At 43.1% G+C, this 25,696-nt stretch overlaps 1 protein-coding gene across 2 annotated transcripts in view; it reads left to right on the forward strand.

Moving 5' to 3' along the window:
- Window positions 1-25,696, forward strand: part of SLC35F1 (solute carrier family 35 member F1) — a 363,009-nt gene continuing 337,313 nt past the window's right edge. The window contains exon 1 of one of the 2 annotated variants that reach the window (XM_025184648.2): window positions 1-144. In XM_025184648.2, coding sequence (XP_025040433.2) covers window positions 41-144 — 104 coding nt within the window. In that variant the 5' untranslated portion in view covers window positions 1-40. Of the gene's footprint in view, window positions 145-1,361; window positions 2,055-25,696 lie in introns of those variants that run through there. The other variant, XM_075924049.1, reaches the window with a different exon arrangement.

Raw genomic sequence — 25,696 nt, forward strand, 5'->3', positions numbered from 1 at the left:
AAACACCCTATGATCCTCTCTCCCCTGTCCATCTCATTTTATGCACCCGAGAAAACAAAGGAAAAGAGCTATTGGACTCCGGGTGGGTTTGTGTGTGTGTCCTGACCTGAAGAGTTTGGTCAGTAATGCTGTTGGAAGTATGTGGTAAGAAACTTTATTGAATCTAATATAATTTGCTAACCTAGCCACTAGAAAACATTGTTATCTTCGTTTTTTGTAATCATTTCTTACTTTTATGCCTCACTACTTATATTCACTTAAAATCCATTTATTTGTAGTTAATCAGCTTGCTTTATTTCATCTAATCCAGCATGTTCAACCTGAAATCTCTGAATAACTGCATTTAGGGTGGCAAACTGTGTATATCTGATTCTTTTAAAGAGTGTAACAGACTTCATATATTTGGGCTGCCCACAAGAAGGCTGGGCAGTACAACACACACACTTGGGGAAAAAAACTGGGACTGGGAGTGTTTTGCAGTCACCCAGCAATATAACCAAGGCTGGTGAATGATAGGCTGCCATTACACAAACACATCTGAGTGAGCTGCATGCTGGTGGTTGTATGTAAGAGGTCCAGGTTAGGAGCTACAACAGTAAGGCATTGCAAAGCACTCCTGCTGAAGACCAAGAGTGTCGCAGCTCCCCTCTGGTCTAGATTGCACCCCAGTATGTCAGAGGGTGCCTAGGCTATTGAATGGTTGGCTGGTTATTTTGGGATGATGCTCTGACCATCAGGTGGTTAGTTGTTTTGGGAGATGCCATGACCATTGGATGGTTGGTTATTTTGGGGATAGGGCTGGCCATTGAATGGCTGTTTTTTGTGGGGGGGCACTCTGGCCTTTGGATAGTTGGTTGCTTCAGGGTGTGCACTGGTCATTGGGTGGGTGATTGGTTGTTTGGGGGGGGTGCACTGGCCATTGGATGGTTGGTTAGTTGGGGGGGGCGCTGACTATTGGGTGGTTGGTTGTGTTGGGGGTGGCTGCTCTCTCCTTTTCTGGTGAAAAACGTTTTAGATCTTGTTTTTGTTCTGATGCTCAAAGGCACTTTAAGATTTACTGTAAGCGGGGATCGCGGTTCTCCGGGCTTCTGCCTTGGTAGTGATGGCTCCCCTCAGGGGCTATAAAACTTCCCAGGACTTTCCCAGCCGCGTGCCGCTGTCCGCGGGCAGCTGGTACTGAAGGGGGAGGGGAGGAAAGGGGGAGGGTGGAAACTACAACTCCCGGCAGACCCACTCCGGGCGGGGAGCGCCCGCGGGGCCAGGGGCTGTGGCGCGGCATGTGCTCCCTCTGGTGGGTGTGAAGAGCCGGGGAGGGGAGGGGAGGGGAGGGGAGGAGGCTGTTGCCCACTGGCTCGGTCTGGGCTCCCGCTGCTGCACTCTTGTGTTCACTCCCTGCCTCGGACTCGCTCTCGCTTCCAGCCAGCCCCCGCGCGGAGGGAGGGAGGGAGGCAGACACACGGCGCAGGGCCGAGGGACGGAGCCCGGCGGCGGGCTGCACCTGGGCGGGCGTGAGCGGCAGCAGGAGCAGCGCGAGGGGAGGGGGGCGCAGAGCGGCTCGGTGCAGCTCAGCAGCGGCCGCCTCTGGTCCAGAGCGAGCCCGACACGAGCTGGGGAGGGGAGGCTCCAAAACTGCGGCCACTCCGTGACCAGCCCTCGGTGCTGGGAGAGAGGCGAGGTGGGGGCAGCCCGCCCCGGGCTCTATGGCCGCGCAGTGAGCAGCAGCAGCAGCAGCAGGAGCGGGGCACCGCGGCCGTGGCTCTGGAGCTGGCGCTGCGCGGAGGAGACGCGAGCGAACCCCGCCGGCAGCCCCAGCCGCCGCCGCCCGCGCGGAAGGGTGGCCCGGCGCAGCATGCGCCCGGCTGCCGCCGTCTGATGCCCAGCCCCGCCGCCGCCGCCGCGATGATCTCCCCCGAGCAGCCGCCGCAGCCCAACCATGTTGTCGCCACCATCGAGAACCTGCCGGCGGAGGGCGGCGCCGGCGGCAGCGGCAGGAGCAGCATCTCCGCCTCCTCCTCCCCCGGCGTGCGCCAGCGGCTCCGCAAAGTGCTGAACAGGTGAGGAGAGGGGCCGGTCCGGGGAGACAGCGCCACCCGGGGCCGGGCAGCGGGGGGTGTGTGTGTGTGTGGGGGGGGGGACTGGCTGGGATCGCCGCCGCTCCAGACAGGAGCTGCTCCCCCCCTTCTGGCCTGGGGGGTTTTGTGGGGAGAGCAGGGGCGCACGCCACTGCCCCCCACGGAGCACCGGCTCCCCAGCCTTGCTCCTTGCAGCGCGGGGAGGCAGCAGGGGGAAGGAGGGCGGTGTGGTCCCTAGGGCTCTTACGCAGCAGCAGGGCGGCCCGTCTGGTCCTGGAGCCCCTCAGATTGCAGGGGGCGGGGGTTGCTGGTGCTGCGGACCCGGGCGGAGGAGGGCAGCCGATGCCACGTCTGGCGCTCACGGCCAACCGAAGCCGCCCTGCAGCAACACGGGTCGGGGCGGGGGGGGAATAGAGGCAAAGTGTTAAGATGAGAGAGGAGCTGGTGGAAGTGACCTTATCTGCCAGGGCTGCGGGGGGGGGGGGGGGGTAAGAGCCCCACTGCTCCTCCCCGTTCGCTCGCAACTCGGGACCGCTCTGCTCGCTGTTGGAAGGGGACTTTGCACCATGCTCTGTGTCAGCCCTTTCCCCCACTCCCTTCAGAGCTAATTTTTCCATCGCTGATGACTCCATGAGAGGGAGAACTCCTCAGAATAAGCCTCCAAAATGCTCACCTTTCGCTATTGGAGCGCACGGTCACAGTGTAAAGACAAGAGATAACCATAGACTCCATGCTTTGCAGTCTGCCGTTTTGATTCTTAATGGAGAAATCCCTAAGGAGTTGCCAGTTTAGCTGAGTGGAGCGATGAGCTTGAAGTGGGAGGATGTAGAAACAAAGCTGTACAATTGTCATAGCGGAGGTGATCTAGCTAGTCATTATTTGTGTGTGGGTTTACTGTGCTCGCGCGTGTGTACATATAATATTCCAAACAAACAAAGTCGAGTGCCTCAAGAGATTTTAAATGGGTCCTGGAATTAGTTGTTGCCTGGTTTCTAGTTTGCATTGTTACCGTCTGTGCTCTGGTACCAGAAGTGAAGTGTTGGTGAGACTCTAATGGGCAGATTTGCATGTGCATGTGTTTTGAATTGTGCATGGTAAGATATTATGACTCTAAGAAGAATGGGTTAAATAAGGTACCAAAAGAATAAATCTAATGAAATATTAGATCAATGCATTTAATGTGTGTGTTCTCTCTTTGCAAATGACTTGTTTCTTTTACCTTGGCTCCTATTGAATTTGTTATTTAAATAATCCAAAGCAATGGCTGTGGTTAAATTTCCCCATAAGAAATGGGAGATAAATAATTGAGAGGCATCTTTTTAGCAGGACATCTGAAGCTGTCACTTTTGCATCTTCACAGTTTTACTTGCCCTACTGGGCCATGGCTGATACCTGCCGAAAGAGTGTATGAATGTTCACATCTCACATTACACCCACATTAGTTTCAGACAAGTGCAGCATGGGAAAACAGCTACAAAAAAGCCCAATTCCCTCTCCCGAATGTACCACTTTTGGAGACAGAGTGCCTTTACTCTTCCAAGCTTTTAAAAATTTGGAAGCGATGATTGTTACCATTAATCCTGAAGGTTTTTGTCTGATTCCTCAAGGAACATTGCCATTAGTTTTGATTAATGAACTCTGATAATTCTAGGAAGCTCTTAAAAGCATTTCTTAAGGCGAAAATATATTTGTACTTAGTTACTCAAGGGTATAGAAGATTGAAGAATAGTTGAAATAAATAGAATCTTATCTGCACAGGCTTGGAGATTCAATGCCACATTCTCCAAATGCCTCAACCCAACTGAATCCTAATGGTTCTGCTGTAAAAGCAGTGGGCACACACAACTCTCTCTTCAGCCCTTCTTGATAGAGCTGAGCTTTTCGGTAACTCTGCATAAATCACTGTAGTTGGGAATTTGTGAGGCAAGGGAAGCAATGGAGGTTTATGAATGTGATCAGTGCAAAACTTTTTTTTGCAAAAAAGAAAAAAAAACAATGTTTCTCCATGCCAGGATATATATGAGGGAGAGACTCCCCCCCATAATAGCTAATCTGGTCAGTAGGGTATTCACTTTATTTGAAACAGGGACTTGAACCTGGGTTTTCCATATTCTAGGCTAGCTGCTGTACCACCACAATAATGATTCAGTTTGTCCCTCTAAAGTCTAATCCGGGGTGGCTTTTTTGGCTTGGGGGCTGCTGATCCACAGAAAAATCAGTTGTAGGAATCGGGGCCAAACAAACAAATAAAAACCTCACTGACATGGCCCCCATTTGAGAAGCGGATAGATACTCCCAACATTCCTCTCACACACCAGAGCCTGGTGGGGCCCAGGCTAGTAGATATTGTGGGCCCCCTTAGGCTCTGGAGTGGGACCAACATTGAAAGGCTCAGTGTGTGGGATGGGGTTTGGGGTGTGGGGTCTGGACAGAAGAGTAGGTGCAGGAGTGGGTTGGGAGGTCTGGAAGGATGGTAGGGTGCAGAAGCAGAAGGGTCTGGGCGATGGGGGGGCACTTACCTATCACAGCTCCCTTGTGACACTCCTAGCTCCATTTCCCCACTGCTCCCAAGTTTTGTCCCCTGCCACTGGTATTGGCCAAAATTACAGCCAGTCGGAGTGGTGGTGGGGGCGGGGGAACCTCCAGGCAGCACTTTGCTGCACTGCTGTTTCTCTAGCTGAGGGTGGAAGAGCAGGGAGGGCAGCAGTGCATGGAGCCACTTCCTCCCCCTGCCAGGCAGAGCTCGTGGGTTAGATCTGGACAGTTGGGGGGGGGGGCAGTGCTGGTGCTCCAGCCCCAGGCTCTAGGTTCTCCACAAATTCAATTAACATTTAATTATTTATATAAAATGGGTGGTTTTTACTGGAATTACTTTGAACATAAATTCTGAGTAAGTCTTGAACCTAAATCTCCCCAAACCCTGCTGAGTAATATGCTATTTGCTATTCTGGCACGAGGGGCATCCCTTGTCTTTTCCTGGACAATTTCAAAAGATCTCTTTTTCATTGTAATGTGAACAGATTGAAATCTTGATGTTTTTCATAAAATTGAATTGTTTTCTGACCAGCCCAAGTGGCCTAGTGAGTCAGATACACAGGACACATGCACTCTTACTCCAGTTTAGGCACAGGAATAGTGACCACAAAAGTGTCTTCTAAGTGGCCTTAACCCTGCCCATGACCATGAGGTCCTAGATTTGTTCTTCCAGTCCATATCTGCTCACATGTGGGCTTTGCATATGTGAATAGTACTCTTTATTTATCAAGGGCCAAGTCAATGTTGTATTTATTTTAATTTATACTTAAATAAAATTACAATATTTTAAACTTTTGCACTTCTGACAGATTATTTTGAAACAGTCCATACAAAAAATAATGGTTAATATCTCTGTGGAGGTCAAAAATAGCCTTTTCTTAGGTTAGAAGAACTTGTAGCTCCATCCTGCAATAAACATAATGGCATTTTATCATAGCATTAATTACCCTTTAAATGGGAAAAATCGAAGGTCTCAGTCCTGTAAAATGTCATAATGCTCATGCAAATATCTCGGCATAAAACCTAACAAAGCATTTGCGCTTTAATTTGCTATGAAAGGTAAAATGCAAATGTAGAAGGGAAAGGAAAGAATACAAATATCAAACCCAGAAATCAGTACCAATTGCTCTGCATCAATACGTTTTCCTCTGTTAGAAAAGTGTACTGTATTTTATCTGTGCCCTTTTTATCTACCATTTGTTTGGGACATTTGTGGAAGGCTATTTCTTAAAACCTACTTGGGCTGGATTTCTTTCTTCTGTGTAGAAAAGTCTCTTAAAACAAACAAAATAACAGGCTGGCACCAGCTGAGTTTGCCAAAAACTTATTTGCAGTCTGGAATTGGCCTGGCTGGGAAGGAAACTGCCAGCAGGGGAAGGGCACCCATAGCAGCTGTGAACTAACTCGCTTTCTTTGTCTCTTTCTCACTCACTCTAATTCAATCACCTGGTGAATCCAGAATTGTCTTCCAAGGTTTCTTTAAAAATTGCATTACAAGCTGTGAAAGCATATAAAGGTTGAAAGGTAAAGTTGAAATATTCCCCCCCCTTCCCTCAGTAATTTCCAAGATTAGAAGACAAGTGGACACTGTGGAAGAAAATCTCCAAACTGTTACAGAAGAAAACAAATGAATTGAAAAAAGGCTTGAGTGGTTAAAAAGGCTGTTTGTCTTTCTTAGTGTCAGGAGGGCAACAACAGAAAATCAACATACAATTAAAAATGGGAATGTGCTTGGCATCCAAAAAGTATAACACAGGATAGAAACAAGTGGTGAGGATTACTGGAATTATTTTAAACATAAATTCTGAGGTGTCATTAATAGTGAAAATGATCTATTGTATTCTGAACAAACTACCTGTTATTTTTTAAACAGTGAGAGTGTGTCCATCAAGGCACTCATGTTAAGGGCGAAAATTGTGTTTGATCCTGACTCATGTCCTGCAACTTGTAAACTGAGGTGTTTGAACTGGGCCCATTGCTATAAGCGGGGGGAGGGGGGATTCCATCCTCCACCATCTTCCATGCTTGCCCTGCAACCCTAGCAGTGGCTTTCATGTGAGCTGAAAGAGACCGTAGCAGCTTCTGGCCTTTCCTGCTACAGCTGCTCAGCCCCTCCCCTGGTGACCATGTGGTGCGTTGTAGTGGAAGAAGGAGAGTAGCTCTGGCTATTCCATTGCTGCCTTCCTCCTTGGAGTGTGGGGTCCAGGACTGGAATGCAGCTGGCTCTGCCTGATCCTAGAGGACCACCTTGTAAACAATGGTTCCCCACTCCCATACAGTCATCCAGGGCAGCACGGGAGAGGGGTGTGAGAATTCTGATGCCACAATTGAAGGAGGACATTGAAAAATTAGGAGACAGTTCAGAAATCCCTACGAATGATTAAAAGATTGGAAAGCATCATGGCTTATAGTGACAAACAGATTGAGCTCTCTTGAGTCTAACTTAACAGAGAGATGGTTAAGGGGTGATTTTATTACAGTCTGTAAGTACCTGCACGGGGATCAATATTTGATAATGGACTCCACAATTTAGCAGAGAAAGGTATAACATGATCCAGTGGCTGGAAGATGAAGCAAGACAAATTCAGACTAGAAATAAGGCATATATTTTTTACAGTTAGGGTAATTAACCAGTGGTACAATTTGCCAAAGGGGGTGGTATCTTCTCCATCACTGACAATTTTAAATCAAGATGGGATATTTTTCTAATACAGTAGATACGTTCTGTCACCTATGTAATACAGGAAGACACACTAAATGATCACAATAACACTTTCTGGCCTTGGAATCTATGTAGCCACAATCAGAACCAATAACCTATAGTGATCTTCGGGCCTGGGCCTGGTGCAATTTAGGGCTGTGTGGAATTGGGTTGCCAGCTCTGTGGTTCCAGAGACCATGAAACTGAACGGCTGGCACTGTGTACAGACACCTGTACGGATTTCCCAGCATAGCCACCTCAGAAAATGGATGCTCCTGGAAAAACTTGGACACATGGTAATCCTAGCTTGGGACAGGGATGTGAAAGTGTAACCATGTGCACAATTAACCGATGAGCCCGGGCTTATCAGTTAACCTTAACAGTTACATGCAGGCTCCTAGCATGCTCGGGAAGCCAGCTTAAAAGTTGGCTACCGGCACATACTGGCTCCCAGGGAGCCGCCTATTCCCATCCCCATGCTGCTGCTTCTGTATCAGCAGTTACATTTACTTGATTAAACACACTTTAACATCCCGAGTCTGGGGGTTGCTATCTCTTTTACCAGGTGTATATTGTACTCCAACATGGGACTTGTGGGTTGTCACCACACTCTTTGTACCATCTGAGTAGTATAAAGAGAGTGTAGCAGGGCATAGAATTACTTCTAAAGTATTGATTGATGCTCTTTGACCTTTTTTTGTAATGTGTTTCAGCCTCACGCTGAAAAAATGGAACACCACTGTCTCAAAGGAGCTGAAGAGAGGATAAACGTTGCTGAAACATGGAAGACAATTGTTGTTTGGTTGTCCCCTGAGGGGATTCAGACAATGCATTTACTGAAATGAGGGTTATAAAGTGAATTCTCTAATTGTCTCCCTATATGCACATAACACTTAGGTCTTACTATTCTGACACAGAACCAAACAATTGGGTCAAAGTTGGACATATTGAAAAAAAGAATTGATAGGAACTTACGATAGAGATCTAAACAATCACAAGTGGTGTGGGAAAAGTGGATAAAGAAGCATTATTTACAGTTTCACACAATACAAAACCGTAGGTCAGCAGTTGAAATTAATAGACTGCAGGCTTAATATAAACAGGAGGAAGTATTTTTCATACAGAGCATTTATAACCTTTGGAAATTATTGCAGTGATATGTTGTGGATAAGTTCATGGTGGATAGGTCCAGCTATAGCTGTTAACCAAAATGATCAGCGGTGAAACCCTATGTTCAGGGTGACCCTAAATCCCTAACTCTCAGATGCTGGGTGTGCAAAACAGATGGCTTACTTTATAGTTACCTTGTTCTGTATACTCTTTCTGAAGCTCCTCTTGATTCAGGATCTGTTCTGATGAGTGAAACTTATTTGTATTTATCTCCATTTGTAATTGAGGCATACAGTAATGTTTTTGTTAATAGAACTTAATAGAACAGGAGATAGTTAAATAATAAAGATACTCTAGAAAGAGAGAGACAAGATGGATGAGATAATATCATTTATTGGGCCAACTTCTAATCATGGAAAGGACAAACTTTCAAACTTCACAGAGCTCTGTGAAGTTCAAAAGTTTGTCTTTTCCACCAATAGACTTTGATCCAATAAAACATATCACCATAGCCACCTTGTGTGTTTCTGGAGTATCTTGTTGCTTATTATGTTTACAATCTTCTGATTAAATTCTGTAAACAAAAAGCTTGCCACGGGACCAACATCATTACAACAGCTTCAGAGGGGAAGCCGAGTTAGTCTGTAACAGGAAAAACTTTAAAAACAACATAGTCTGGTAGTACTTTAAAGACTAACAAAACATGTAGATGCTATCCTGAGCTTTCGTGGGCACAGCCCACTACTTCAGATGACTGGACCACCCAACACTCCAGTCATCTGAAGAAGTGGGCTGTGCCCACGAAAGCTCAGGATACCATCTACATGTTTTGTTACTCTTTAAAATGCTGCCAGACTAATTGTTATCATTACAACAGTACTGGAAGATATTCCAGGTAAATTTGAGTAGTTTTGTGACACTTTAGAGACTAACAAAAATATATATAGTATCATGAGCTTTCATGGGCAAAACCCACTTCTTCAGATAAGATGGTCTTGAGAGTAGCTTAGACTTTCCACCAGCCCCTCCTGTGCCGTTTGTTATATCATTACTGTGGTAAGGTAGGACTTGTGCTGTCTGTCTGTCTGCATATTCGTGCATTTCATGCTTATAAAAGGAACCATGCATGACCTTTATTACACAAGGAGAAAATGAAAATGTGCTAAAAAGGATAATTCATATAGGGAAGAAAAGAACTATTTTTTTATTACCAAAATAAGTATGAAAATGTGTACCTAAGGTCTGTTTTTATACATCTTGTTAAGAAATACAACTGTCTGGGTACAGTTTGAACAAAACCCTGCTTCCTTCCAAATTCATTACTAGTTTCAGAGCTGAGGAAGAATTCATCCCAATACTGCTCAGTAACTATGAACCTAGACTGTATGCCAAGGTTATGGGCTCTCAAGATGAAGACATGATATGTTACATGTCCCTACAACTTCATTGCAAGTCACAAAAACTGTAATTCCAGAAAAATAATCTTCTAAAAATGTATAGTCTTATGATAAATTAGGTATGTATGTATATATTCTTATATTTAGAAATAATAAAACTAAGGCAATTTATTTCAATGCCCCAAAGCAGTAACATCATTCAGTTGACTGATTAGAGACATAAACAACAATCCAAATAATTTATGGCATTTCTACTTTAACAAAAGCAACTTGGAGATCAAACATAGTCCCATTTGGAGTCCCCTTAAGAAATAAGTTTTTTTTCCAAAACAAAAGAATTTGCTTTCTTTGGCATATTTAAAGCTATTAAAGTCCCCCTGGAATAAGGGCAGGTGGGAAAAAAATGGATCGGATGCCTTTTCACATAGCTTTTGTTTCACCTTTAGAAAAAATATTCAAAATTTCCATGTTGTTAAAGAAAATGCACATTTTGGATCATAGATAAAACCAAGACTTGCTCTTTTGTGTTTTTTTTTATTATCTTGCTCTTCTGAGAAGAAACTTGCATCTGACCATTATAGAGTGTGTTCTGTGTATCTGTGTGGGTGTTTTGTTTGGGGAATGCTTGCTATTGAAAAAGCAGTTTCTGATTTAGTGTATTAGTCCATTTTTAAAAACAATCTTTGGCTATGTTAGTTTCATAGTTTGGACTTGTGCTGCTGTCTTCCTCTACTCAGAGGTTATGACTAGAAAAAAAATAGATCTTGAAAAGTGGACCATTGCAAAATAAATCTAATTAGAAATTCTGTACTGTTCCCTATTTCCATTATTTCACCTGTAGCCATCACTCTGAAAGCAAATAACATCTTTGGGTAAGATATTGTTCCCAGTGATTTGTGTTGAAATATATGGCTGTTTGTATTATAATATTAGTGTATTCTCTCCCCTGCCCATGTACTTCAGTATGTCTAAGTTTATTGGAGAGGTGGGGAGCCTTTTTAGAGTTGGGGGCTGCTGACCCACAGAGAAATCAGTTGGGGGCTGCCCACAAGTGAGAAGCGGGGGAAAAAAGCCCTCATTGTAGCCCCTGAATGAGAAGGAGAAAGATACTCCCCCCATTCCCCTTGCACACCAGACCCTGGGGGGCCCCCAGTCTAATAGATTTTGTGTATTCCAACCCCACAGGGAGGCAGCAGGAGGACTGGAGCACCAGCACAGGCTCCCTGCTGTTGCAAGTGGGGAGGGGAGAGAGGGAACTCTGAGCTTCAGGGGCTGGATCCAGACGAGCTGAGGACTGCATCCAGCCCCAGGGCCTGAGGTTCCCCACCCCTGGTTTATTGGAATGCGGCCTAATATCTCTAAATATGCAGAGATACAGTGTGTGCATGCCTAGACATGTAGAGCCTGTCATCACACTAGGAGGGACTCTGGGTGTCTCCTCTAACCCACTAGCATGCCTCCTCATTTTGGAGGTTGAAATGAGAGGGGACCTTAACTTCCAGCTAGTGCTAGTGCAACCACCACCAGGTGGATTTGAACCTAGGACCTCTGAAGCGGAGTATAGGAGCCTTTACCCTCTGAGCTAAAAGCCAGCTGGCTCCTAGCCCATATTGTAGAGGTCTCTTGATCTTAACTGTTGCTGTAGTCTCGGTGCCACTGCATGGTAACCACACTAGGGCTATGTCTACACTCACGGCTTCTTGCGCAAGTATGGCCGTTCTTGCGCAAGAATCCGCAGAGCGTCCACACTGCCTGCCTGCTCTTGTGCAAGAAGATTTACAGTACGGTGTGGTAAGAGAGGGCTTCTTGCACAAGAGCTACACTCTTTTTTAACAAGTGTAAGCCCTCTTGCACAGGAGCTCTTGCGCAAGAGGGCAGTGTGGACGCTCGGCAGGGATTTCTTGCGCAAGAAAGCCCTATGGCTAAAATGGCCGTCAGAGCGTTCTTGCGCAAGAGAGCGTCCACACTGCCATGGGTGCCCTTGTGCAAAAGCACAGCTCGCACATGGCAGTGTGGACGTTTTCTTGCACAAGAACCCTTGCGCAAGATGTTCTTGCGCAAGAAGCCGCCAGTGTAGACATAGCCTAGGTGTGTGGGTTATACTAGCATCAAGGGTGTTGGCAGGGCAGTTCCACTGGCTAGCAGCTGAGCCACAGGGGAGCACTTGTCCACAGGAGGCTAGACATGATGCTCCCATTACATAAGGAGAGATAATCTGGAGCCTAAATGAGGGCGCTCTTGTACTTGGCTTCTGACAAAAGTTGCAGCAACTAAATAACTGTCACATAGATCCAAACTTTGCCCTCTGGGTCAGGGAGGATTCCCAGCCTTCCAATTGCCCAAAACCCAATCCTTAGGTTTTGCTGAAGGCAAGTGAAAAAAACCCCAACTGGCCTCGGCCAATCTGGTGGTATGAAGAAAAATTATTTCCCAGAGTCCATATGGTGACTAGCATAGCCTGCAGCAACCTAAGTGACAGAGAGTGGGCTGACTGCTGGAAATCAGCAAATAGGAATTGGCTCTGAGCATGTGTAGTATCCTGGCTCCAAATCTCATGTCAATTCCCACCAAGACCTGATGGCTCCAAGTCTTACAAGAACTAAAGCCCACCCTGGAAGTTCTGTGGGGTCTGGAAATCTTGTGGGACCCAGTCTGTCCTGTCCTTTTGCCCTCTCCCATTGTGAGACCCACCAAAACACATCCTTCAGTGGGCTCTGGGCTCTTTTAGGATTAAGGCCCTAATGCTCTGTTGCCCTTGTCTTTTTCCTGATAATTTGCACCATGCATTGAGTATGTCTGGGAGTCATATTCTGAAGTTGAAATTGTTCAAAAAGTGTTGATGCACCAGGACTGAAGCTTGCTTAGTGCCCTGCATTCTAAAATACAGAAATCTCACAGACGTACTTGATTGGAAAAAGGCTATTCTTAGACAGAGTAATTTGAAAGACAAATTATGTGTGTTTGTGCAGTTGAACTGTGACATTCAGCAGGTCTGTGCTTACTGGGTACCTGTTGTAAGAAAGAAATTTTGACAGGGGTTGTAAGTCAGGCTTTGGGAAGAAGTTAGTGCCTCTTGAACTGGGGAGGGGAGGGAGAGCGGTTTCTAAAGAGTAACAGTATAAATGGCTCCATAGAGAACTGTGGTGGATTGCACAGAGTGGCTCTGATCAAATGGATAGAGCTGCTTTAATGTGCTAATGAGGGGAAGACCAGATGCCAGCCTTGATGAGAGGAGTTCTTTGTGACACTGTGTCTTCTGAGATGGCTGGAGTCTCTGTCCTTATCACTGCTACTGCTGCTGCTTCAGGCAAGGATAAACACTGGGGCTATTAGCGAGGTGTTCTCTTCCTTTACATCTAGCCTTACAAATCAACACCTGAATGCTGATTAGGGCCAATCACCAAGAGAGTTTGGAGAAAAGTGCCTGATGAGAAGCTAAAAACTATTCTTCAGGTTTGTCAGACTTGTGAGTTGAGTTCATGCCCAGCTGAAGTCACTGGACAATTGTGTATATAATACACACACACACACTTAGCTGTATGGGGCTCATAAAACAAAGACTGTAAATATGAAAATTACAAGTATTTGTAGGTGTGAAATTAGTGATGTGAACAAATTAATATCTAAAAGCTTCAGAGGGGTAGCCAAGTTAGTATGTAACTGGAAAAACTTAAACAACAACAAATAGGCTTGTAGCACCTTAGAGACTAACAAAGCATGTAGGCTGCATCTAGACTGGCATGATTTTGCGGAAATACTTTTAATGGAAAAGTTTTTCCGTTAAAAATATTTTCGCAAAAGAGCGTCTAGATTGGCACGGATGCTTTTGCGCAAAAAGTGCTTTTGTGCAAAAGCATCCGTGCCCAGTATAGATGCACTTTTGCGCAAGAAAGCTCCGATGGACATTTTAGCCATTGGGCTTTCTTGCGCAAAAAATTAAGGTGCCTGTCTACACTGGCCCTCTTGTGCAAGTATTCTTGCACAAGAGGGCTTATCCCTGAGCGAGAGCGTCAAAGTATTTGCACAAGAAGCGCTGAAGTCTTACATTAGAACGTCAGTGCTCTTGCGCAAATTCAAGTGGTGAGTGTAGACAGCTGGCAAGTTTTTGTTGCGTTTGCGCAAAATCTTGCCAGTCGAGACGCACCCGTAGATGGTATTATGAGCTTTTGTGGGCACAACCCACTTTTTGTGCCCACGAAAGCTCATGATACCATCTACATGTTTTGTTAGTCTCTAAGATGCTGCAAGCCTATTTGTTGTTTTTTAAGTTTTTCCAATTTCATGTCTGTGTGCTCAGTTTTATGTGTTTCCTTTTTTTCTTTGAAAAAAAAAATGCTACTTTTGATGCTCAGCTTTTTTTGCTTTCCCTCTTGGTATCTCTCATGGCTGAAGAAACTACATCCAACATTTTGTAGTTTGAAGAAGGGAACAACTGCTGCTAGGTAGTTCCCTTGTGTTATCAAGCCCCGTCTTTCTCTGCTAGTTGCAATTGTCTTTCTTCTCCAGACTTGGGCCTTGAAACCTCTCCGATCCTTTCAAGCTAAGATTCATCTTTAATCATTGGTCCTAGCCCACTCTCTAGTTGCAACCATGCTAATTAGCCTCTCCAGGCTGCATTAACCATTTCACCACCTGAGTGGGATAAACACCTTCCACAGTGCTCAGTATATGTTCTCCCCTCATCATCGTTATCTTCGTTTGTCTTGGATGGCAGCCAGTTGTGCCATGGGTTTGACATGCATACATCAAACCCTCAGTATTGTTTGAATTTGAGCAATGAGTTGTGTGGATGAAGGGTGTGCCCCTCCCATGGAGTTTATTTGCCACACCGTCTGTATGCTACTGAACCATCCCTGCTGCTTGAATTATTGTCTCCTAACTATATTTCTGAAGAAAGAATTTTTTACTTTGGGAACACACATTGCACCTTATGGCAAGTATTATTCAAACCATTTCCTGGGAAAGAATATCACCGCGTCCAAACACAAGGGCTGTGTCTACACTGCACCCCTTTTCCGGAAAAGGGATGCAGATGAGACAAGTCAGAATTGCAAATGAAGTGGGGAATTTAAATATCCCCCGCTTCATTTTTATAAACATGGCTGCCGCTTTTTTCCAGCTTGGGGCTTCCTCTTAAAATCAGGAATAAGGGACCTTTTGGAAAAGGCTTTATTTTCCGAAAGATCCCCGTCTAGACTGGCGCTTTTTTCCGGCAAAGCCCCGAGCCGGAAAAAAGCGGCAGCCATGTTTATACAAATGAAGTGGGGGATATTTAATCCCCCGCTTCATTTGCAATTCCGACTTGTCTCATCTGCATCCCTTTTCCAGAAAAGGGGTGCAGTGTAGACACAGCTAAGGTATATTCACTACTTTCAAAATGACATAATAACCTGCAGTAATTACTTCTTAACTCAGCTTTACATTGTAGCAGATCCATTCATTCCCACACTTGATTTCAGTTTCCTGATGGCTTGGTGGACAGTTATTTTCTGAGGCTCCCTCTTCCATCAGACCATTTAGTGGCCACATTCAGCCTCAAAATAAAACATTGAGCTGATGAGTGAATGCCATTACACTCACAAGATAATAAGCAGTGCAGGCTTTGAGGAACTCGTTTATCAGAGTATACTACTCCGAGGCAAATAGATTCCTGCTGCTCTAATGCTGATAAATGTGCTAATTTGTGTCCAGTAACAAGACCATAATTATTGCCTCCCCAGCTCCAAAGTTAATTCTGACTGGTAAACCGATATTAGCTGGTGATGGAGGAAAGCATCATTGAAAACATTTATAGCTATGACCATTTGATTGCTGATCTCTGATGTTCATTTGTCAAAGAAAATGACATGTGTATGTCCAGAAGCCTGTTTGACTATATTTTATTAAGCTACATTGATTTTAAAAATGGTGCTGTTTTATGAGTTAGATTCTTTTTCATTACTTTGTCCCAGCTGGAAAGTATTTCAGTGTGACTTGACATTTTTCTTCATTTACTAGAAAATAGATTAAGAAGCTATTTGATAGCGGCTCTTTTCCACCTTTCCTTTGGAAAGTTATCAGAAGCTCATGTATTCCCCCACTTAGTAGCTTTTATAAAAGCCAGATAAGGAATTTGGGGATGACCGAGGAGTTTCATAGGGACTTTGAAAATTATTATGGTTTTGTTCACATTTTATAATGGCTTTTATGTAACAATGAGCCACTCGAAATGGCATGCTGTATTTTAAAATTATATTGTTAGCTTTAATAGTAGATCAGTAGTTGAGTTTGGAATAGAACTTAGTTTTAAGTTCTTTGAGCTAACCACTAGATTGTAGAACCATTAACATTAGTGATTAGATTATATAAAGGCAAACTGGAAGACATATACATAGTTTCCTCCTAGGGCTTTATTAAACGGTTCAGGAAGAAGAAGTTGGCAGATGCTCTGAGCAGAAGTGGCAAACTAAGAAAACTGAGGACATTTAAATAAAATACAATGGGAGAAAGTCCTCTCTCTTCAGTTCAGTGGAACTATTCTGACAATATACAGGGGCCACAGAGATGTTGTCAAAGCATCAGAAAAAAATTGCCCCTCTGCCAGTACACTACACCGCTCCTCTCATGAGCCTCAGAATAGGAGTCATGCCATGGATGGGAGGGGGCATCTCCATAGCACCATGGCAGAATTTGCCACACAGCATCTAAGCAGTCTTTTGGAGTCCATTAGCTAGGCGGTTGGACCTAAGGCGTATTACGGTGTTCTTTTTGATTGAGTAAAGTGCGGGAAATCTTTCAGGGAAGTGTGGGGTAGAAAATGAAACCACAGTGACTTTACCACCTTTTAGGGTTTTGAGGGGAAAGCCAGGCATAGACTTGTGTGTGGTTAGATGCAACAGAGAAACAGGATAGATGACATTAAGAGTAGTTTTAAAATATTGGCTCAGAGTCTCATCTTACGTAAACTGGTATAGCTCAGAGTTAGTGGAACTATGCTGATTATACCACCTGACAATCTTTTCCATTACATTAACAGCTAGTGAGGCTATCGAATCCTCTCAACTAACCAAAATCCAGATTCTGACTGGTTCCCATATATAACAGTCCAAGCTGTAGGGAGGCTGTAAGGAACTTCCCCATCTCTGTGCCCTCTGCAGGAGAGATCAGTGTTCTCTTAGGGTTTGTAGTCCAGGTTCCTTGGTATAACCCTTACAGTTATGCAGGTCAGGGAGCATACTGCACCTTCTTGAGTGGGAGAGCTACTGCTCTAGTGTGGACACTCTAGTGCTCCTGGGAATCCCTAGCAGGAATTTTGACTGACTTCCCTTCTCCTCCCTCTCTCCCTAACATGAAGGGAAGAATCTCTCTCAGGACAGTTATTGCCCTGACTCCATTGTATCACTGATGGAGCCTTGGCAAAATCAGTTGGCCTTGCATCACTTTTGTATGAATCTTCAAAATCTTTATGATAAACCAGTCACTAACAGTTAATTAACAAACCCACTGCGTAGATTTTAGGACACAGGTGCTAGGGTAAGAGGCAAGTCTGTCCTTTTTTAAAAAGTTTCTCTGCAATGTTTCCTAAACTTTTTCCCTTTTAACTGGAAATTTAGCAAGGAGCATATCATAACACACTCACTGAAGCTCAGATGCAGAGCTGAAAAAACAGTTATCCGAAAAGGAATGGGGTTAATTTTTCAAAGTTTGGTGTGTACCACTGTGTATGTGTTTATGTATAGCTTGGCTACAAATAACTGGTTCAAATTAGAGATGTTAAAATGCATTTAATTATGCAATCGTGTAACTGCTGATAATTTCAGCAGTTACATGGTTACGGGACAGGGGGGAGAGAGCCCGCATATAATCGTGCATATTAATCAATGAGCCCAGGCTCATTGATTAACCATGTAAACGGTTACAATTTCGCATCCCTAGTTCAAATTATGCACCTGGTTGTCGCACAGTTATTCATTAATTGCATGAACATGTAATTAACTGATATTCTGATCCACACTGAGTATTTGAGTTTAAAATTAGCGATGTGCAAATGTCCATACATTTCCAATCTCGAAAATCTTGGCTACTCTGGTCAGTCTTATCATGCTAATAGAATCTGTCATTATTATAAAAATTACAGTTATTCTTACTTTTTAGCACCTGGAAAAAACATATGCAGAAATTTTAAAAAGGGAGCCCAAAAAGTCAATTCAATTAAAGAATAAAAGTTGGTGGAAGATGATCTTATGAATGGTCTAAATGTGTCCAACAAAGCATAGTTATGTTTGATATTATTCCACAATGTTTTATTTTAGAGTATATGTACAGTCTAGTTTTTCTTACATTGTTTTGTCATTAGATCATTCTTTTCAAACAAGTGGGCTTCAGTCTAGTAAAACACTTAAGCATATTCTTAACTTCAGGCATATCATTCCATTGGTCACACTGGGACTACCAGTACGCTAAGTGTTTTGCGGTGTCAGAGCTAAGGGATCATACTTAGTTTGAGAGCTACATTCTGGCTGGCTTTGAGTGGCAGGGCTCGAGGGCAAGAAGTAGAATGAAGATACAGATTTACTTTAGAACTAAGTCACTTGCCCAATGCACTAAGTATGTGTGTGCAGAGAATATTTGAGAAGCAGGACTGTGTGTGAAAATACTTGTCAAATTTTATAACTGAATGGTATGGATAAGATTGCTTTTTTCACATACAACCCTCAGATGTCGTCCCCTTAAATCCACTGAGGTATGAGAGGTACAGAGACCTAACAGTTAGGAGTGAAAAAGACAGTTAGGTCATCTAATCCAGCCATTGCCATTTCATAATAATATTGGTACATAGGGCAGGTTGTAATTACAAGTTAATCCTCATACTTTGCTGACCTAATTTGTATAATGATCACGAACACTCTGGTCATCTGAAGAAGTGGGCTGTGCCCACAAAAGCTCAAGATACCATCTATAGCTATGTCTACACTGTCTCTGTTTTGTGCAAAAAATATGCAAATGAGGTGAAGCGTGGCATATCACCGCATCTCATGTGTATAATTAATAAAGCCCCGTTTTTGCACAAGAGGCTTTTGCGCAAGAGCCGTTCTTCCTGAAAAAAATGCGGAAGAACAGCTCTTGCGCAAGAGGGGGTTTTTGCGCAAAAAGGAGCCGTATAGATGTCTCCTTCCAAAACGGAGCCTAATTAATTATGCAAATAAGGCATAGCGATATTCCATGCTTTTCCTCATTTGCATATTTTTTGCACAAAATGGGGGCAGTGTAGACATAGCCTCTATGTTTTGTTAATCTACAAAGTGCTACCAGACCATTTGTTGTTTTTTTTAATAACAGTGTTATATACATTATTCCTCCTTTATTTGGTTGCACTAGAAATGTTCTATAACCTCAGGGAAGGGAATTATAGAAACAGACGAGACTCTGACTTTTAAATTCAGTCCAATACAAGAAAAGATTACACCGAAGTTTTCTGAAGTGAGATCAAAGGAGTGCTAGGAGATAGCATTTCAACATGTGGGTTTTAAGCGATGATGAGGCTGCTTTAAATATTTCCCTCCCCCACCAAGCTCACTTTTTTTCCTAGTTAAAATTTTCATATCCATCTAGCACACTGGACTGCTGAGCTAACGAGGGTGAACTTTTGCGCTCATTGTATGGATTACTGCATACGGTTGATGTACTTGCTAAGGCGGCAAGTGCCAGAATACTAATTATTCTATTGGGAAAAAAATGTGCAAGCTAGAGAAAGCAACCAGATGACAAGTGAACTTCAGGGAAAAAATTCCAACTACAGAGGTGTGTTTTAGAAACAGGTGTCAAAGAGGACCAGGCAAAGTAGGGTGAAGTTGAGGGTATTAAATTAATATGAAAAATATTGTGATTCATGCCATTTTGAGTATGCTTGGCTAAAATAGTTTATGGAGGATGGCTTTATAAGTTGGAATCACTTCTTTTATGGACAAATCACAGCTCAGCAAATGATTTACAGTTTGGTTGTTTTGGGAGGAGAGGTCTTATAGCAAAGGGATTTGTGGTCTAGGGACATAGCAAGGGACTACAGCTCTGTCTTTTAGAGTCCTGGATCAGTCAATGCCATACTTTGCTGCCTTAGGCTAGTCCTTTAACCTCTTTGGGTATATCTACTCTTCCCAGCTTGGGGAGACAAATGCTTGCTAGCTCTGCTTAAGCTAGTATGCTAGAAATAGCAGCATAGACGTTGCAGTATTGTTTAGCCACCTGAGTACAGACCCAGTGAGTCAGGCTTGTATTTGGGTGGTTAGTCTGTGCTCCCCTCCACGACTCAGTACCGGTCTAGCATTAAAAATCCAATGTTGGGCACTTTTTTTGAAAATCCTGCTTCTAAGGGTGAATTAGTTCACTTTCTTCTGTTGTACAAAAGGCAAATTATGCTCAGTTTACCAGAGAAATGTGTGTGATATATCAAAATGACCACTTTTAGACAGTCATTCCTATCAGAAAACTACTGGTCTTTGTGATAGTCTATCAGTATAGGGTGACCTGGTTATTGGGATGTTTCCTAAATGAATACATTGCTTTAGTTTAATAGGAGGCAGAAAGAAAAAGTAGGTAGGAAGAAAAAAAATACTCAAGACAAGCCACTCCTTGGTAAACACCTATGAATTTTTAAGAGACAATACTTGAACTATTAACTGGAAAGGTTCTGCTTCCTTGCCCTCAAAATCATGTCTCTCTCATCAGCAGAAGTTGGTCCAATAAAATAATGGAAGAATCATGTGATTTGACCTCAGGAGAGAAAAAGGCCTGACAGTTGTGAGGGTGCAGACAGAGGCTATGTCTAGACTACAGGCTTTTTCTGAAAAAACTTCTTGCAAAAGATAGCATCCACACTGAAAAAGCGCTTTTTGAAAGGTAGCATCCACACTGCCTGGACACTCTCTTGCATGTAAGCAGTGATTGCTATGGACAGAATGGCCACCAGGGCAACTGTGCTTTTTCCTCTTCCCTCTTCTTCCGAAAAAACTCCCTCTTCCCTGTCCACAGATGCGTTTTTGGGAAAGAGCTCTTTCCCAAAAAGGCTTCTTCCGCATAGAATGAAGATTACCAATTGCGCAAAAAGCCCTCTGTTCTTTCAATTTGCTGTCAAAAGAATGTACTTGCATTGTGGACGTGACTCAAGTTTTGTCGGAAAAACGACTGTTTTTCTGACAAAACTCTTGTAGTCTAGACAGCCAGAGAGGGGACGAGCATAATTAGCTTTGCAATCATGGTACACAGCAAAGATGTTTTAGATGTTATCCAAAGTACTTTACTGAGTTTCTTGGGGAAGTCTGGATAGAAGTTCTGCATCTTATACCTATTTTTAGCTAGCACTATTTAATTGCCTCATTTCAGTAGGCACTGACGTCATGCAAAATCTTGTATAAGCAATCTGTTTATCTGATCTTTGCTCAGAAACAGAGCTTGCGCTTCAGATTTTATTTTATAATGACTGATATCTGAGAATTCTTTCAGGAATTCTGAATTACTGTATGTAGTTTGTGCAAGTGGCACTCTATGTTTTATGAATCATTCCTGTATCTCTAAAGAGTTGTGTAGTAATTTCTGTGACACTGATTAGGAAGGAAATTTATCAATGGCTACTGAATTGATTCATCATGTTATCTATGACATCGGCTATTACAGTTCGAACCTCTGAAATCCAGGGCTCTCTGGTCCAGTAACAGAGGTGCTGCTGGATCAGAGAGCCCTGGCGGTCGGGAATGGGGGCCAGCTGGGAGTCGGGTGGCCAGGAGCCCCGGCTGGGGCCAGTGGTAGTTGGGAAGCTAGTGTCACTCAGGGAGCCCCAGGCTGGTGGCAGGGAGGCTGGTGGTGGCTGGGGAGCCCTGACCAAGCCGGTGGCGTGAGCCCAGTGGCCAGGGTACCAACTAAGGGTGGGCCAAGGGCCAGGATGGGAGCCCAGGAGTGGGGCCAGTGGCCATCAGGAGAGTACTGACCTCCCCTAGTCTAGCAAACTTGATAGTTTGGGATCGCTCAGGTTCTTAGGGTGCCAACCCATGGAGGCCCAACCTGTATTTTCAGACTGTTTCCTTGGTTTGTGAATGGCTAATTTTAGAGGGCAGATGGTCTGGCCTTTTTGAGTCCCATGATCACTTCTTGGTTCCCCTTCCCCCGATCTGTTTTTTTCCTCAAGAGTCAATGTCCATGTACTACCATTCTTCAAAGTTGGCATTCTGTTTTAATCTCGGTTGCCAATATATATTAGTAAAGGTAGGGTTGATTTGTCATTGCTGCATATCTATTCACAAAACCATTTTTCACAAACCTAACAGTGAGTAAAATCATGATGAAAACACAGGCAGGTTGAACAGGGAGGCAAGCAGAGGTTATTGCACACAACATATTATTGAACTGGAAGATATATGCCACTTACAGAATGAAGTGCCGATAGTCTGACCTACAAAGTCTGCCAAGGTGTCCTACAGCAATCTTGCTAAGAAATATGGACTCTGAATATGCACTAACAAGTGCTTTGGGACTACAGGCCTCAATATGTAGTGCTTTTTTTGGATCCATATTATTCCAAGCTCAACATTGCATAATGGGATTTATAGAGTCGTTGGGCTGCATCTTTGTATTAAAAGTTAGGCAGTTGCAGTTTGTTCTATTTGGTTCATATTCCTCTCAATCTAAGGATTATTTTATGCCACAAACTCAGATTTCCCCTGTGGTTTATATGTGGAATATAGCCACCACAAATTGTATCATCCTGGATATTATTGATGGGTACGTCTACACTGTGGCGCTATTTCGGGATACTTCTGATATCCTGAAACAGCATATTCCATGTCCTATTCCACAGCTCATCCAATATTTCAAAATATCTTTCAAAATAATGGATGTGCTATTCTGATGTCCTGGTGAACATCATTCCATGAGGATTAAGGGACTTGTTGGAATAGTGGTCTAATTTGTGTAGCTCAAATTGCATAGCTTATTTTGAGCTAAGGAGGCTGTGTAGACGTACCCATTGGGTATAGCAATCTCATACTGTACAGAGTAAGGGGAAATTCGGAGACCATACCTGTAGTTCTTAATAAATGAAACACATTTATTGCCAGGCTCCAGCACCATATGGTTGGAATGTTTGTGCTGATCTAATCACGTGTGGTTATTGTGTCTGAGATCTGAATAACCTTTTATCTCTGACCTTATTGTGAGGTATGCGTTCCACATCCAGGCAGAAGGAACATGGACAATCTGCCCCAGGCTAGCTTTTACAGTTTGTGACTGGGTACCAACAATATTGGCAAGTGATTGGGAAGATTTTCTATGCATCATATCAGTAGGCATGTTGAGCTATCATTTTCAAACTGGGAAGATGGAAGCAACTGTCTCTTCTAAGTGCAGGTTCTATAAGAAAATGTACAGTTGCTGCTCTATATACCCTGGATTCATTGTCAAGTGCAGGGGAGGCAAGAAACTTGCTTGCGTACTTGAATTATATGTATTGGGAATGGAGAGGTGTGACATGACAAAGTCTTTATCTATTTTTGTTGCTGTGTCCACATATGCTCTCATAGATGGAATGAAGCAAAAATAAGCTTCTGTGGCGTGTGAATAGATTGTCTGGGGCTGAGGGTGCTGTTCTCATGCATTTTGTCTAATGTGTGTGTAATTATTATGGTTCAGTTTTGATTTGTAACAGGTTGGCAGTTATGTCTGTGTATCTTGTTAAATTAGCTACTGTGCACATGTGGTTACATGAAAATCATTTTAGCTGATTTTATAATCAAAGTAGTGGTGGGGCACACTGAATAGGGCTTGATAGAACTGTTTGTTAGAAAGAGCCATAAAGTCCCAGTAAAACTAAATATAGTCATTGCACAGAGGAGAACAGAACTATACAATGCATTCTATTTCCTTTCAACTACCAATCATCAATTCCAAGTATTTATTCGCAGTTTTCTTTGCTGAACATCGAACATCCCTTTCCATCCTCTGCACCCCCAAATTACACAGGAAATGTAGTTGCAAGAATTTTTTAGGAAGTGGGCTGTGGAATGAATGCCCTATGGCCAAATGAAGAAAGTCTGTTATAAAGGATTAATTGCTCTCCCCATCAACAATGTGAACCCTTGAGGAGTTTGTGTTGCCCTTTTGACATGTGTGTTTCAGTAAGAGGGTATACTATATTCACTGTATTTAGAACAAGTGTGTTTCATGTGATACAGTGGTTACCATAGTGATTAATCATCCCTTTTAAGGATAGTATAGAATACAAATCCATGTAAATTACTCAGAACACTAGTTAGAGCTGCCCTCTAGGCATCTTTGTTTTTGCTTTTTTATCCAAAAAGATAGGAGGATAGAAGTTTTTTCTTCTTCTTATAGCAAGGGATGAAATATACTTGGTTTGTACTATGTTGGTCTAGCTTTATCCTTTTTTGTCCTTTCTCTTCTTGGGGGTGTGGCAGAGACTAGCTACGTATTGTATACAGACAAAGGGGGCTTTTGTGAGTACAAATTGCAAAATACATTGGGCTTTGGGGGTTTTCATGCTTCTGTGTTTATTCTCCATGCAAATATGAAAGGATGCGTACCTTAGAAAGGAAACATGCTTGGTTCATAAAATGATGTGCTGAGTTCTTTTTTTTTCCTTCTAGGCTTTATAACAGAATGGAAACAGATTACAGCAATTACAACAAAATTGCCTTCAGTGTTTGTGTGGCTACACACAGATAGGGACAGTGGGAAAGAAACAGGAGAGATTGACTCTACAGTTATGACCTCATAAATCTAAAGAGTGATGACCAATAGTCATTCTGTAATAAGAACGGGAATCATCTTCCGAACACATTCCCTGGAGGTTAAAGCCTATTGTTATCAGTCCATTTTAAAAGCAGGTCTGTTTTCATCCATTCACTGTTAAGGTTAATAGCAAATCTGTTCATAAGTTTGACGGATTCTTAGCTTCAGGGTGGGCGGAAAAAAGAGGGATGGTCATTAAGGTCCACTTTGCATTTCTTGGAGCATTAAGAAGTGTAAAACATAGTATCGTGTTAGTTTTAATAATAGTCTTCAGAAAAAAGAAAAAAAAACCCACATATTAGACTATGAGGCTCAAATTTAAAAAAAGTCTTCAACCCAACCTTTTAAATGATTAGGAACAATTCTACATGCCCACAATTTTGTGGGCCCAGATTTATATCCAAGTATTTGTATATGGAAAAACTTGTGCACACAAAATTGTGCCCACTCTTTTTAGAAGCTGCTTTCTAAAATTAGAACTCAGAGTTGGTGGTGATAGTTTTGTAATATCACTAGTTTCTTCCAAATGGGCATCCTTCTCTCTCTCCTTTTTTCCCTCTTTTCTCCCTCTCCTCTCTTGCTTAAGATATTGTTCATAATATCTTTTTTTTCCATTTGATATTATAATAGACAATAGATGAAAAGTATAATTTACCACAAAGTGGAAGTCATTGATATGGTAGGTCACTGAGTCAAATAGCTGATTGTTTTTTAATTAAGAACTGGATAGCCTTATAACTACCAATAACACCAGTAGCTATGCACACTAAGAATGTATGCTAAATGTCATCCTTCACGTCATAAGCTGATCACTGGTAGTGCCAACATTTTCTCCAGTGTATATGAAATACTGCACATTTAGCTTGCTATATTACTAAGTTTGCTTTTACTTTCCTCAAAAATGTCTGGTGTTATCGTTTCCTGATGAAGTCTGATAACCAAACAAGATGAACCTATTGTCCTTATTCCAGTCTGCATCTGGCAAGCCGTTCCTATATAAAAGATAGGCCCAAGCCACTGTATTTGAACCTGAAGCCAGTTTTACTTTTATAAAATGCTCAGCATTTTTCAGATCAAAGGTTCTGTTGCAGACCCATCACTGGTAA

This window comes from Pelodiscus sinensis, chromosome 3 (assembly GCF_049634645.1).
Source record: "Pelodiscus sinensis isolate JC-2024 chromosome 3, ASM4963464v1, whole genome shotgun sequence".
Taxonomy (NCBI): domain Eukaryota; kingdom Metazoa; phylum Chordata; order Testudines; family Trionychidae; genus Pelodiscus; species Pelodiscus sinensis.